The following is a 15,272-nucleotide window of genomic DNA, read 5'->3' on the forward strand; positions in this document are numbered from 1 at the left end:
TAAGAAGAAATCGTCTTCTGATTTCATGGCTGCAGTCATCATCCGCAGTGAACTTAGAGACCCAGTGGTGGATATCTGTCACTACTTCCACCTTTCCCCCTTATTTGCCATGAAGAAAGTGCTGCACTCAATATGCCAGCAAATTTGGAAAACTCAGCAGTGGCCACAGGACTGGAAAAGGTCAGTTTTCATTCCAGTCTCAAAGAAAGGCAATGCCAAACAATGCTCAAACTACCACACAATTGCACTCATCTCACATGCTAGTAAATAATGCTCAAAATTCTCCAAGCCAAGCTTCAGCAATACGTGAACCATGAACTTCCAGATGTTCAAGCAGGTTTTAGAAAAGGCAGAGGAACCAGAGATCAAATTGCCAACATCCGCTGGATCATGGAAAAAGCAAGAGAGTTCCAGAGAAACATCTATTTCTGCTTTATTGACTATGCCAAAGCCTTTGACTGTGTGGATCACAATAAACTGTGGAAGATTCTGAAAGGGATGTGAATACCAGACCACCTGACCTGCCTCTTGAGAAACCTGTATGCAGGTCAGGAAGCAACAGCTAGAACTGTACGTGGAACAACATCCTGGTTCCAAATAGGAAAAGGAGTACGTCAAGGCTGTATATTGTCACCCTGCTTATTTAACTTCTATGCAGAGTACATCATGCGAAAACGCTGGACTGGAAGAAACACAAGCTGGAATCAGGATTGCCAGGAGAAATATCAAATAACCTCAGATATGCAGATGATACCACCCTTATGGCAGAAAGTGAAGAGGAACTAAAAAGCCTCTTGATGAAAGTGAAAGAGGAGAGTGAAAAAGTTACCTTAAAGCTCAACATTCAGAAAATGAAGATCAAGGCATCCGGTCCCATCACTTCATGGGAAATAGATGGGGAAACAGTGGAAATAGTGTCAGGCTTTATTTTGGGGGGGGCTCAAAAATCACTGCAGATGGTGACTGCAGCCATGAAATTAAAAGATGCTTACTCCTTGGAAGGAAAGCTATGATCATCCTAGATAGCATATTGAAAAGCAGACACATTACTTTGCCAACTAAGGTCCGTCTAGTCAAGGCTATGGTTTTTCCTATGGTCATGTATGGATGTGAGAGTTGGACTGTGAAGAAGGCTGAGCACCGAAGAACTGATGCAATTGAGCTGTGGTTTTGGAGAAGACTCTTGAGACTCCCTTGGACTGCAAGGAGATCCAGCCAGTCCATTCTGAAGGAGATCAGCCCTGGGATTTCTTTGGAAGGGATGATGCTAAAGCTGAAACTCCAGTACTTAGGCCATGTCATGCAAAGAGCTGACTTATTGGAATAGACTTTCATGCTGGGAGGGATTGAGGGCAGGAGGAGAAGGGGACAACAGAGGATGAGATGGCTGGATGGCAGCACTGACTCGATGGACGTGAATCTGAGTGAACTCCGGGAGTTAGTGATGGACCGGGAGGCCTGGAGTGTTGTGATTCATGGGGTTGCAAAGTGTTGGACATGACTGAGCAGATGAACTGAACTGAACTGACAGTGTAGGAGGGAGAGACTTCTGTGATCAAGAATGGTTAAAAACCTGCATTTTCTGAAATACATGCCTCATTCCTCAGCTTTAATCAGACTGTGTCTGCAGAGCCTGAATGACTCTTCTTACTTATTCTCTGTGCTGGAGAGAGGCAAACCAGACTCCTGTGGCCCATGGTACAGGTTGATCTGAAGCTTCTTCCTAGGTTTTGTGGTCTCAGCATTTGCAGACTTCAGCAACACAGGAGTATTTTTGCTTCCTATAGAGTCACAAAGTTCCCCCTTGTCAAGAAATAGGCATGGCTTACATATTGGGATGAGCAGTGATCACCCACAGAGTACCTTCCCAGACCAGAATGACCTCCCATGCATCCCATGGCCATGTTGGACTATGCTGTTCCAGAGTGAGTTGACTGGATGAGAGGTGGGCATCTGAGATAGGTAGATGCATTTCCACATAGTTAGGGATTGATGTCAGCAAGAGAGCAAGAGTTTCTGATCTCTCTGATCTTGAGCCCTGGACTCAGAGGAAGTTGGTGTGTAAAGAAGGGACAGAGGTGAGGATGGGCAGAGAGAGGCAGAAGTCAGAGAGGTAGCACAGGGTTGCCTGTGCCTGCCAGTCCTTTTAAAGGCAATTCAGAATTCTCTGTTCTCAGAAAAAAAAATGCCTCCCTTGGGCTCAACTAGATCCAGTTGTTTCTCTTCAGTTCAGTTCCGTTGCTCAGTTGTGTCCGACTCTTTGCGACCCCGTGAATCGCAGCGCGCCAGCCTCCCTCTCCATCAGCAACTTCTGGAGTTCACACAAACCCATGTTCATCGAGTCGGTGATGCCACCAACCATCTCATCCTCTGGTGTCCCCTTCTCCTCCTGCCCTCAATCTTTCCCAGCATCAGGGTCTTTTCAAATGAGTCAGCTCTTCACATCAGGTGGCCAAAGTATTGGAGTTTTGGCTTCAACACCAGTCCTTCCAATGAACACCCAGGACGGATCTCCTTTAGCATGGACTGGTTGGATCGCCTTGCAGTTCAAGGGACTCTCAAGAGTCTTCTCCAACACCACAGTTCAAAACCATCATTCTTCAGTGCTCACCTTTCTCCACAGTCCAACTCTCACATCCATACCTGACCACTGGAAAAACCTTAGCCTTGACTACATGGGCCTTTGTTGGCAAAATAATGTCTCTGCTTTTTAATATGCTGTTTAGGTTGGTCATAACTTTCCTTCCAAGGAGTAAGCATCTTTCATGGCTGCAGTCACCATCTGCAGTGATTTTGGAGCCCAGAAAAAAAAGTCTGACAATGTTTCCACTGTTTCCCCATCTATTTGCCATGAAGTGATGGGACCAGATGCCATGATCTTCATTTTCTGAATGTTGAGCTTTAAGTCAACTTTTTCAATCTCCTCATTCGCTTTCATCAAGAGGCTCTTCAGTTCTTCTTCACTTTCTGACATAAGGGTGGTGTCATCTGCATATCTGAGGTATTGATATTTTTCCCGGCAATCTTGATTCCAGCTTGTGCTTCCTCCAGCCTAGCGTTTCTCATGATGTACTCTGCATATAAGTTAATACGCAATAAAAACAGGCTGCTCTAAACTCCCTTGATGAGAATAAACAGGCATGGCCTTGGTCTGAAGAGCTGTTTGCTCATTACTATTCATGTTTCAAATACCATCAGGAATTGAGGATGGTTTCAGTAACAGGAGAAAGATCTTAGCAGAAGACTGAGCTGCACGCATGCTGTTGAGAGGTGTGGCTTTGTTTTCAAACGTGCTGTCCCATATACCTACTGTGGCTGCAAGTGTGTTGGAAAGACGGGTAGGGCTTGGGGGTCCTATTCCGAAAGGACCAGAGAGGTCAGTCCTCCTGGTCCCTGGGAACAAAAGAAAGAGTGGCTGGTTTCCTGTGTAGAGGAGGGTATGAATCTATGGTTCCTTCAGGCCTCATTCCAATTTCTGAAGTACAGATGTCATTTAAAATTTTCTTTGCAGTGTCTTCAGTCACCCACTTGGGTCTGACTCTTTACAACCCCATGACCTGCAGCACACCAGGCCTCGCTGTCCCTCTCCATCTCCCAAAATTTGTCCAAGTTCAAGACCATTGCATCGGTGATGCCATCACATCCTCTGAACCCCTTGTCTCCTTCTGCCCTCAATCTTTCCCAGCATCAGGGACTTTTCCGTAGAGTTGGCCATTTGCATCAGATGACCAAAGTCCTGGAGCTTCATCATCAGTCACTCCAATGAGTATTTAGAGTTGGTTTCCCTTAAGATTGACTGGTTTGATTTCCTTGCTGTCCAAGGGACTTTCAGGAGTCTTCTCTAGCACCGCAGTTTGAAGGCATCAATTCTTCGGCATTGTGCTTCCTTCTGGTCCAGCTTTCACAACTGTTCATGACCACTGGGACAACCATAGCCTTGACTATATAGACCTTGTTGGCAGAGTAATGTCTCTGCTTTTCAGCACACCGTCTAGATTTGCCATAGCTTTCCTGCTAAGAAGAAATCGTCTTCTGATTTCATGGCTGCAGTCATCATCTGCAGTGATCTTAGAGCCCCAGAAGAGGAAAACTGTCACTACTTCCACCTTTTCCCCTTATTTGCCATGAAGTAATGGGGTTGGATGCCATGATTTTAGTTTTGGGGTTTTTTTAATATTTAGTTTTAAGCTGGCTCTTTCACTCTCTTCCTTCACTCTCATCAGAAGCTCTTTAGTTCCTCTTTGCTTTCTGCCAATAGAGTGGTATCATCCGCATATCTGAAGTAGCGATGATTCTTCCACCTATCTTGAATCCAGCTAGTAACTCATCCAGCCTGGTATTTCTCATGGTGTGGTCAGTGTGTAGGTTAAACAAACAAGGGGACAGCAGTTCTCCCTGTTGTACTCCTTTCTCAATCTTGAACCAATCAGTTGTTCCACACAGGGTTCTGACTGTTGCTTCTTGACCAACGTACAGGTTTCTCAGAAGACAGGTAAGATGGTCGGTTATGCTCATCTCTTTAAGAGCTTGCACAGTTTGCTATGATCTACACAGTCAAAGGCTTTAGTGTAGTCAGTGAAATAGAGGTAGATGTCTTTCTGGAATTCCCTTACTTTCTCTATGATCCAGTGAAAGTTGGCAATATGACCTCTGGTCCCTCTTCCTTTTCTAAACCCTGCTTGGACCTCTGGAAGTTCTTGGTTCACACAGTGCTAAAGACTGGCATGCAAAATTTTAACCACGATCTCACTAGCATGAGAGATGAGTGCAATTGTCCAACAGTTAGTACATTCTTTACTACTAGTCTTCTTGGGAATTGGGCTGAGGATTGACTTTTTCCGGTTCTGTGGCTATTGCTGGGTCTTCTGGATTTGCTAACATGTTGAATGCAGCACCTTGAAGGCATGATCCTTAAGGGTTTTGAATAGCTCTACTGGAATTCTTTGCAGTAATGTGTCAATAAAATCAAGTAAATATACAGAGGCTTATGGTCATAAACTTACAAGCCAAAAGTGTAAGTTCTGGGATCTGATGGCATTTTACATGAGGAGTTGTAGCAACAGTGCTCCTGATCTCAGAGGGAGAGCAGTGAGTGCTCCTGAAGAGATATCTTAGTTCTCTGCCCAAGGATGGAACCTGGGTAGACTGGATGAAACCCCAGGAATCCTAGTCAACACACCACCAGGAACTAGAGGCTAGAAGCAAAGTGACTCTGGCTCTATCCCCCATTTGAAAGCAAGAATGTTTCAAGGAGGCAAAAACTATAATGAGGTACAAAGTTTATTATTAGAGACACAGCACAATGCATGGCAGAGCACACAGAGAAGCAGGTTGTTTATTTAAGACAGAAGGAAGGCAGAAATACGCCCCCAGAGAGAAAGGGTATGGGCATCCTCTCTGAGGAGGAGGAGGAGTGCAGTAAGGCAGAGCTAAGCGGAGACACACACCCGTGGTGGAGTGCGGGAGTCCCAGATGAGAGGGAGCCCAGTAAAGATGTGACATAAATTAACTCATATAGGACAGTCCTTCCAGATCATTGTTTACCTTTGGCCAATTACCTTGTTAATTTCTTCAGACCTGACTGGCCCATAGACCCTCAAAAGGTGCATGTGAAACTGTTTTCTAAGATAGATGCACCCACAGAGACCTATGGGTATGTGTCCACTTATTATGGGGTGGGGCCTCTCCCTTTTTGACCCCCAAGAACTCTTCCTGCACACATGTAGACAGGGAAGACTTTGTTGAGCTCAGAAGTGGGATCCTTATCTCTTTGCTTGTGCAGAGCTAAGCTTTTGCCACTAGCTTTGTCCTTGGAGTGTCTGGGTGTGAACAAAGCTTGATTTTACTCGACTTGACAAATACCAGGGGTCCAACCCAGAGGCACCCTGTCTCCTACCTTACAACCCATGCAAGTTCCCTTCCTCTCGGTGTTGCATGTCTGTAAAATGAGAAGGGGTTGCCTAGACTACCTCTGAAGCAGAGAGGAGACAAACATCCCTGAACTTGAACATGGCTGGACACCCTCTCTGCTTGAAACTTTAGAAGGGATTAGGACTGTGCAGATGGTACATTCTCTGAGGAGGCATCCATAGTCACATTGTCATGGGAAGAAAGAAATCCTGGATGGTCAAGGGTGAGGGGAGTCTACTTGGTATAAACCCACTCAACCTGGCCAGAGAAGTTGGTGCTTCCCTGCTAGCAAGAGGCAGCCATGATGACCTCCAAGCCCCAAGGCTACAGCTTGTCTTGATGAGAGGAGTCTGGGGTATGGGGAGAGGTCTGAACAGGGCTCTACCTGGGGGAGGCATCAGTAGAAAGAATTTGAAACCATGGGAGAGAATGAGCCCAAGCCTAGAGTGAATGCAAGGAGAGAAGGGAGCCAGAGCTGAGGCGCCCGCTCCTCTCTGTGGATGTCCAGGAGAGGAGGAGAGATGAGTGAAAGAGGCTGAAGGATAAAAAGATTGAAGGCCACAGAGCAAAGGGAAGGAGGTAGCAGTGACCAGTGGGGTCAAATGCAGCCCATGTTTGGCAGAGGTGGAGGGCTAGACACCTGTCTTGTTGAGAAGGAGACACTGGATTTTGCACAGGGGCATCTTGGAGACCTCCTTTTAGCCCTTGCCCCTGAGTCACAGGCTGCCCCCTTTTTTGTGACAAATCTTCCAGATGTGAAGCCAGTTTCAAACTTTATTTTGAGGGAGGAGTTACATAGGAGGCCTGCCTTGTGGCCTCATCCCATGGCTCAGTGGGGAAGCCGTGAGCAGCAGAGGGTCACCTTTTTATTGGAATGTTGGCAGCTCACAGCTCTGGGCATTGCCACCTTCCCTGGGGTGGGTGGGGGAGCTCAAAACTCGCAGATCACGAGGCGTTGCTCACTGCAGGGTATGTCATTCCACTTGCCCTCAGGAGAGATTTCCACACAGTTCTCTGGTTGTCCATCATTGCTGTTGTTGGGCTCCCCAGTGGCCCAGTTGGAATAGACCAGTGTTTCCCCAGTTGGGTAGGTGAACCTCCCCTCCGTGGAGATGTCATTCATGCTCAGGTAAGCATTCCTTTTGTGGGCTCTGGCCAGCTGTGTCACAGCCTCATTCTCAGCTGCAGAGCGTGGGGAGGCCAGCTGTCCCTTAGCCTCTGTGCAGAGCTGCTGGGCATCTGAATATGATTTGACCGCACCTGCCGTCTTGAAGATCTTCTCCCCGACAGCCTGGCCATCAGGGAAGAGCACCGCTAGGGAAAGAGGAGAGTCAGGCTGGGGATGTGGCAGCACCTAGACCTGTGCTTCAGCTGGAGTCCCCAGCTCCCACGAGGGCACCAGGGCACCAGATAGAACAAAAGCAAGGCACTTGGCCCCCAAGCATCCATCATGCAAGAGGTGAGGATCCTGGAACTCAGGAGCTTACACAGAAGCCCAAAGTCGCCCAACTGTCAAATGTAGATGAGAATCAGACCTTGTTGGAGGTGACACTAAAGCTCCCACATGCACTTTCTGTTCTTCCCCATGCTGTTCACGAGAATCCGGCATTTTAATTACTGTGTAAATAGGAAGGACTTTGGCAGGGAAATGACACTGTAGAGTCCAGGGCCGTTCCTAAGAGTGTGGAAATCACCAACCAAGTGGCTCACTCTCACCCTTGCATGATGACTGGGCATGTGGAGTTTTCAGAGCATTCTGTGCTGTGTGAAGGGGTGAGGAGAAAGGGGTGGAAGGGGGTGCATCTAAGAGCAGCCAAGTGCTAGCCTCTGCACCAGGGCAGTCCAGTGTTGGCTTCCGCATGCTCACAGGTGAACCTATGGCCAGTCAGCCTCCCTGGACCACTGAGCAGGGGATGACGGCATCTGAGATCTCTATGTGGGGGCGGGATGGCAGGGTGGGATCAGCTTTGGAGAGAGCCGTGTCTGGCTTCAGAAAACCATGTGTTCAGCCCTACCCTGGCAATGACAGCCCAGGTGACAAGGGAAAGTCACTTCTCTTTTCAGAGTCTAATCTCATATTTCTAAGGAAAAGGTACACTGCAAAACAGTATCCCCTATGTGACGTGTTAAGTATCTCTTTTTATTCCATCCCATCCACGCCGCTCTGACTCCAGGGTCTGCATGGAAATCTTCAGGGATCCTAAGAGGGCTCACTGGACTGGTTCTGAACCCAGGCTGCACCCTGACCCACTGCCCTTTTCCTCTGATTAGCTTCAACAAGTAATTGGAGACCACATTTTCCATGTAGTCAGGATGGCACCCAGACAGCCCTGGACAAGGTCAGTGCAAGCTTGTGTGCCATGATTGGTTTACGTCCCATGCATCTGGGTGGGTATGTGTGTGCATGCGTGAATACATCCATGTGTCCATCTGCAGGTACATGGGCTGACTCAAGGTCCATCAGGATGGGTGTGCCTATGTCTGCATGTGTGTTCATGTATGTAGGTAGTGTGGACTGAGTGATGGTGTTTAGGTACGCACATGTGGCCAGCACATATGCCCAAGTTCACCTGTGTTTATAGCAGTCTGCATGAAGGGTTAGTTTTTAAGTTGTGCTCAACTCTTTTTAACCCCATGGACTGAAGCCCACCAGGGACTTTTGTCCATGACATTTTCCAGGCTAGGATATTTGAGTGGTTTGCCATTTCCATTCCAGGGGATCTTCCTGACCCAGAGATCAAACCCAGGTCTCCTGCAATGCAGGCACATTCTTTACCAGCTGAGCTACCAGGGAATGAGATAGTAAGTAGACATGTAAATATGATTGTGCAAGAAGGAAGACATAAACTGCTGAGAATTCTCATCCAACTACTTCAGTACTTAGTTGGCTTGAGTTCCTAGGAGCCAAACCTTTGTCTCACCCAATCAGGCCCCTTTATGCTCTGCTCCTTCAGAAACTGCTAAGAATTCTCATTCCACTACTTCAGTACTTAGTTGGCTCGAGTTCTTAGGAGCCAACGCTATGCTCACCCAATCAGGCCCCTTTATGTGTGCTCCAAGAGGCCTCTGCCTGCTTAGGATCCAGGCTTAGGGAAGAATCTCTGCTTTAAACTCCACAAGAGGGGCAGGGGAGTCCAGCATGGGCCAGAGACTGGAGGCAGCCTATTCCTTCCAGACCCAGGGACATCTTTAGAGTAAGATACTTGGTGGCCACACACCAAGGTCAGGTCCCCAGCAGCCTTGAACCAACAGACAGCATCCCACCCCTGCTCTCAGGATCAGTCCTGGATTCTCTGCTGCTCTGGGCTGTGCAGCGGCTTCTCTGTGCACTTGCACACCTGGCCCCACAGAGGGAAGAAATGCATCGCGGGTTTGGTGACCCCTTGTCTGTCATAGGAATCCGCCCAGAGTAGGCTGGAGTGAAGTTCTGCTGAACTGGTGGCATGGACCGCATCCTCCTCCTTGTGTAGTGCATGTACTTGAGCTCCTGGAGCACGTGGGGGGCGGCTCTGTCCCAGCCCTGTCCTTAGCCCCGCTCCTGCCTCAGGTCTAGGTCCAGTCCCAGTCATGGTCCCAGCAAGTCCAATTTAGACCCAAGCCCAGAGAACTCCAAGCCCAGCCCAGCCTAAGGTCTGCCTTTGGTGGCAGCTCAGGGTCAGGTCCAGGAGCTCACCTTTCCTGTACTGAGACACTGTATTCCGGAGGTGTTGTACTACTCCCTCTAAGTTTGTCATCTGCTGCCTCAGAGTAGCAACTTCTGCAAGAGAGAGAGGCCAAGTGAACACAGATCCAGCCTGAGGACACTCAGAGCCCAGGGCTCAGGGAAGGGTGACGCATCCTGGGGATGGGATAAGGACACGGGAGGCATGAGAGGAGGTGCTGGACTGAAGAGGGCCTGCTGGCCTCTCTGCACCCACTAGAGCCCCCAGAGCTTTCTTACCTGGGACTGAAGTCTCCCCCTTTGCTCCTTTTTCTCCAGGAGTACCTCTGTCTCCCTTCAGTCCTGGGGGGCCCCTGGCTCCTGAAGGCCCCTGTGGACCGACGGCCCCAGCAGGTCCTGGGATCAGAGAAGTAGAAATGGATGAGTGCTGACCATATATTTCAGCGTTTTCATACCCACTCCCCACCCCCAAACATGGACTTCCTATCCCCCAGCCATACACCCTCCACCTTTACAAATGTCCCTCAGTGCCTGGATCCTCTGCTTGCATCCTCTCTGCACACTGACTGTCCCTTAACCTGACAACCAGCCTTTCCTGAATACACAGTCCCTGCTGCTCACACCACCCTCTCCCTGGAGACAGACAGTTCCCAGAGCCCAATGCTGGCTCTCTCCCTGGAATGCCAGCTCTGAGCTTGAGAGTGGTGAGGTGGGCACAGGAGAACATGAGCCCAGCCACACGTCCATTGCTCATCTGCTGCCCCAGCACTTCCAGGGGCTCCGGGCTGACCAGGGGAACTTTCTCTCCTTTGAGACCTGTGGGGCCTGGGGAGCCCTGCATGCCTGGGGCACCCACTCCTCCTGCAGAAGGAACATATTGGGAGAAACACGGCTGAGAGTGTGCTCAGCAGGTACCATTTCCTCAGCAGTGCAGCTCGTCACCAACAGGTCCAGGTGAGAGAGTGACCCGGGAGAATGCTCCTGACTGCTTGGTCTCCTCTAGGAAATTCAGTCCATGTGGGCATGTGCGGGGAGAGGCCCAGGCCAGACCTATCAGGCAGGGAGGTCCCAGGCTTTCCAGGGAGTGTGCACATACCCTGGTCTCCACCAGGGCTGCCAATGTCACCCCTCCCTTACCCCTCCCTCACCCGCCACATATCACCCTCCTACCTTCGGGCCCAGGTTCTCCTTTGGGGCCTGGTGTGCCTGGAGGTCCCATGCTCCCCTGCCTCCCTGAGGGGCCCTCTCTTCCAGCTGGACCAGGCATACCTGGAGGCCCTGGGAAAAAAGACCAGCCTGGTTAGTGACACTGAATCTCCTTGGGAGTGGGAGTGCATAAAAGATGAGGTTACAAGATCTTTAACCTCCTCCTAAAGATGTTGTCCCCCGAGAAGCTCCAGTCTTCCCTGAAATAACCCCGTGCAAATTGAAGGCAGGAGGAGAAGGTGATGACAGAGAAGGGGATGGTTTGATGGCATCACCACCTCAAGGGACATGAGTTTGAGCAAACTCCGGGAAATAATGTAGAACAGGGAATCCTGGCATGCTGCAGTCCATGGGGTTACAAAGAGTCAGACAGGGACTTAGTGACTGAAATACAAAACAAGTGTACTTCAATGCCTTATCTCTTGGCCGTTTCCATTCATTTATTCTACAAGTATTCACTGAGATTCTACTACATACAAGGTGCTGTCCTAAATGCTGGGATTACTAGTGAAAAAAAAAAAAAACTGATAAAACAAAACCCCTTCCTCAAGGAGCTTAAACTCAACTATGTCGAAATACTTAACCAAAAGGAAAATGTTTAACACATGATAATCAGATCAGAATAAGTGCTACAGAGGTAAATTAAAGCCTAGAGTATTGGCGGGGGTGTCTTCTAAATAGGATGGCCAGAGAGGGAGTCTATGAGTGAAGCTGTGAAGAGGGTGAGGAGTGAGCCATGGGGATGTGCATGCTCAGAGAGAGGACAGGGCCCTGGGGAGGCAGGGGGATGTGCGTGCTCAGGGACCAACAAGGAGCCAGTGTGGTCAGAGTCCAGGGAGTGTGGGAGGACGGAAGGAAATGAGCTCAGAGAGATCAGCAGAGCTGGGTGGTGGGGATGCTGTGGCCTGTGAGGTTTTACTCCCAGGGGAGAATTGCCGCCCTGGACGGACTCTCTCACTGAATCCTTCTGGGCAGCAATCTCAGAGGCACTGAGGAAAGAAGGAATTGTCCCTGGAAATACAGCCCCCCAAGCAGGGTCCAGGTGTTACTGGCCCTGCACGACACATCTGGGGCATCACCAAGTGACCCAGCCCTACCCTCTACCTCTGCTCAAGGGTCTCTCCTCTCAGGCCCATCTTGTCCTTTACATCAGGTTCTTGGGAACATGTGTGTCAGAATCTGTGAGGGAGGTTGTCCCCAGTGCAGACTCTGGCCCCACCCAGCCCTGCTGGTCAGGATCTGAGGATGCTCGGATCTCCAGGAAATTCCCAACCTGTCACCATTGAAGGAACCGGTGCCTGGTTCTGGGGAGCCAGTGTGAAGCCTGCTCTTGTCCCGACCGTGCACTGTTCTCTCTCCAAGCACCAACCCAAGGCCATGCTTGGAATGCACAAGAAAGAGAAGTCTGGGGTACATCATGCAGCTGAGGGCCACTGTAGGGAAAGTCCCTACCCCTCCCCTGCCCTAGTATTCAATTCAGGACCCTCTGGGAGGTAGAGAATGCTAGTACCTTGAATCAGTTCAGTTCGTTCAGTTGCTCAGTCATGTCTGACACTTTGCAACCCCATGAATCGCAGCACGCCAGGCCTCCCTGTCCGTCACCAACTCCCAGAGTTCACTCAGACTAGCGTCCATCGAGTCCGTGATGCCATCCAGCCATCTCATCCTCTGTCGTCCCCTTCTCTTCCTGCCCCCAATCCTTCCCAGCATCAAAGTTTTTTCCAATGAGTCAACTCTTCGCATGGGGTGGCCAAAGTACTGAAGTTTCAGCTTCAGCATCATTCCCTCCAAAGAAATCCCAGGGCTGATCTCCTTCAGAGTGGACTGGTTGGATCTCCTTGCAGTCCAAGGGACTCTCAAGACTCTTCTCCAACACCACAGTTCAAAAGCATCAATTCTTGGGCGCTCAGCTTTCTTCACAGTCCAACTCTCACATCCATACATGACCACTGGAAAAACCATAGCCTTGACAAGATGGACCTTAGTCGGCAAAGTAATGTCTCTGCTTTTGAATATACTATCTAGGTTGGTCATAACTTTTCCTTCAAGGAGTAAGTGTCTTAATTTCATGGCTGCAATCACATCTGCAGTGATTTTGGAGCCCTAAAAAATAAAGTCTGACACTGTTTCCACTGCTTCCCCATGTATTTCCATGAAGTGATGGGACCAGATGACATGATCTTCGTTTTCTGAATGTTGAGCTTTAAGCCAAATTTCTCTCTCCACTTTCACTTTCATCAAGAGGCTTTTAGTTTCTCTTCACTTTCTGCCATAAGGGTGGTGTCATCTGCATATCTGAGGTTCTTGATATTTCTCCCGGCAATCTTGATTCCAGCTTGTGCTTCTTCCAGCCCAGCGTTTCTCATGATGTACTCTGCATAGAAGTTAAATGAGCAGGGTGACAATATACAGCCTTGACCTACTCCTTTTCCTATTTGGAGCCAGTCTGTTGTTCCATGTCCAGTTCTAACTGTTGCTTCCTGACCTGCATATAGGTTTCTCAAGAGGCAGGTCAGGTGGTCTGGTATTCCCATCTCTTTCAGAATTTTCCACAGTTTATTGTAATCCTTGATTACCACACAACTATTGAATATACTTCTAGGCAGCCTTATTAAGGTCCAGTTCTTTCATGCTGGAAGCTACTTTCTGTCTGTAAAGGACAGTCAGATACCTACAAAGACTGGGGTGTGTAGGAACCAGCAAGAAGGATCCTGCAAATGTTACTCATTTCCTTCTTCCCCAACCAAAATACAAACTAGAGAAAGTTCAAAGATGTCAGTTGATTCCTCCCACAGCCCTGGTTCAGTGCCATGGTGATGCCCTTGTCCTTGTTGCTGGTTCATTGAACTCTCACTTCTTGCCAGTAACACCCAGATCTTCTCCTGTGGGGCAGTGCTTCTCAGACACTTCCCTTAATAAGCAGTATCTTGGGAAACCTCAGGAGAATCCACCTGATTGCTGATTGCCGATTACAACAAGAGGATGCAACATTATCCTAAAGCCTCACCAAAGAGGAAAAAAAAGGTGGTGTTTGGGGGGTGGGGGTGGGGGGGAAGCTTGGCTCAACTATTTGTCACTGTGTGGTCATATTATTCCCATCCAAAGATGAGCAAATTAAGACTCAGAAACACTGAGTGCTTTTCCCTAGGGGACTCTCTTGTTGAAACAGAGCTAGTAGACAAGCACAGCTGTGCCTGAAAAAGAAACTCATGTCCTTTTCACCTTCCAGGTTGGGTTTCACTTAGCATCTTTGTGTCACACTTGTCTTCCCTATCAAATGAGATTCATGCATCACTTGTTAGACTTTTGGTGGGATTAAATAAACTACTCAAGAGAACTCCTAAGCACAGGGCTGGACAAAGAAATATAAGCTTCCTTTCTTTCCCTCTGTAATGTATTGAGGGAAAATCCTTTCATTCAGGCTTGAGTTTGGGGCCACACTGCCTCATCCTTTCTCATTCATCATGGAGTAGAACTCAATTAAATATTAAAAATCTTTAACTTGGAGAGGAACCATTTAATCCAAATGGACAGTAGTTAAGTTCTAGAGCAGATGACTACAAATAACAGTCATTTATTCTTTGTGCATTTTGGGTTGGTGGGAGTCAGAAGATTCTAGGGGAGGAATCAGGACAGCTGGTGATGAAGCTGGAGGCTCAGGGCAGTCAGTCTTGGCGAAGCAGTAAAGCCATGTTTTAGGTGGGCTCAAAATCTGGGTGAAACCCACCCATTTAGGAAGAAGATCATCTATAAGGCTTCCCCAGAAGAAGACCCAGTTTCTGGCTTGGTTACAATCCCAGTGCCCACCCCTTCCCACCAGGACAGGCCCATGGTCCCAGCTCTACCTTGATCCCCCTTCTCCCCCCGGGGGCCTTCTCTCCCATCTCGTCCATCACGACCATGAAGGCTATCCGCTGGTGGGGCACACACAACCAGGGTGCAGGGATCGGTGAGTGTTTTCTCAGAATAGACATCCATTTCTTCGCCCAGGGAACTCTGGGACTGTGTGAGCAGGAGTAACATGGAGAGAGGGAGGAGAAGCATGTCCTAGGCAGAGGAACAGAGAGGGGGGTGCTCTTGGTCCAAGGACGAGGATTAGGGCTGGCCCAGCTCCTGGAGGGCAGGAGAAGCCCTTCCCCGATCTCCTCTCCCATCCTCTGGGGCCCAGAGCAGTGGGCTCCGAAAGCAGTTTAGGGAAAGTTAGGATAAGGTCTGGCCAGGGAGGACATGAGTGGACCAGCCGGGCCTCCGTCCTGCTCTGCCAGCACATGGATCTATTCTCAGATGCTCTGTGTCATCCCTCTTTGGGCTTGTCATCCCTGCCAGGGGCACTGTGACCAGGATGTAGAATTCCTCACTGAGGCCATTGTCATACCAGGAGGGACTCACTGAGGGTCCTCGGATGGGACCCTTCCCTCTCTGGACCTGCTTATTCTTTTCTGTATCAGTAAGGTGGCTGACTTAGCTGTGACAATACAGACTCGTTTCCTCTCAC

The 15,272-nt window shown here is 49.1% G+C and overlaps 1 protein-coding gene across 1 annotated transcript; it reads right to left on the minus strand.

Moving 5' to 3' along the window:
* Nucleotides 1-6,841: 6,841 nt before the first annotated feature.
* LOC128048443 (collectin-43-like) lies at nucleotides 6,842-14,821 on the minus strand. The gene is made up of 6 exons (XM_052640839.1): nucleotides 14,623-14,821; nucleotides 10,742-10,849; nucleotides 10,371-10,432; nucleotides 9,851-9,998; nucleotides 9,584-9,667; nucleotides 6,842-7,224 (listed from the first exon to the last, which is right to left on the minus strand). Exons 1-6 carry the CDS (start codon nucleotides 14,819-14,821, stop codon nucleotides 6,842-6,844), a joined length of 984 nt encoding a protein of 327 aa, XP_052496799.1.
* Nucleotides 14,822-15,272: the final 451 nt, after the last annotated feature.

Source organism: Budorcas taxicolor, chromosome 5 (assembly GCF_023091745.1).
Source record: "Budorcas taxicolor isolate Tak-1 chromosome 5, Takin1.1, whole genome shotgun sequence".
NCBI classification, from domain to species: Eukaryota; Metazoa; Chordata; class Mammalia; order Artiodactyla; family Bovidae; genus Budorcas; species Budorcas taxicolor.

What these genes read in the sequence shown, in the direction of transcription:
- LOC128048443 (XM_052640839.1), bottom strand. Translation starts at nt 14,821, where the DNA reads ATGCTTCTCCTCCCTCTCTCCATGTTACTCCTGCTCACACAGTCCCAG. An exon ending in CAGGTCTCAAAGGAGAGAAA is followed by an intron (nt 9,999 to 10,370) that starts GTTCCCCTGGTC and finishes ATATATGGTCAG; the next exon opens with CACTCATCCATTTCTACTTC. An exon ending in AGTGTCTCAGTACAGGAAAG is followed by an intron (nt 7,225 to 9,583) that starts GTGAGCTCCTGG and finishes CTCTTTCCCTAG; the next exon opens with CGGTGCTCTTCCCTGATGGC.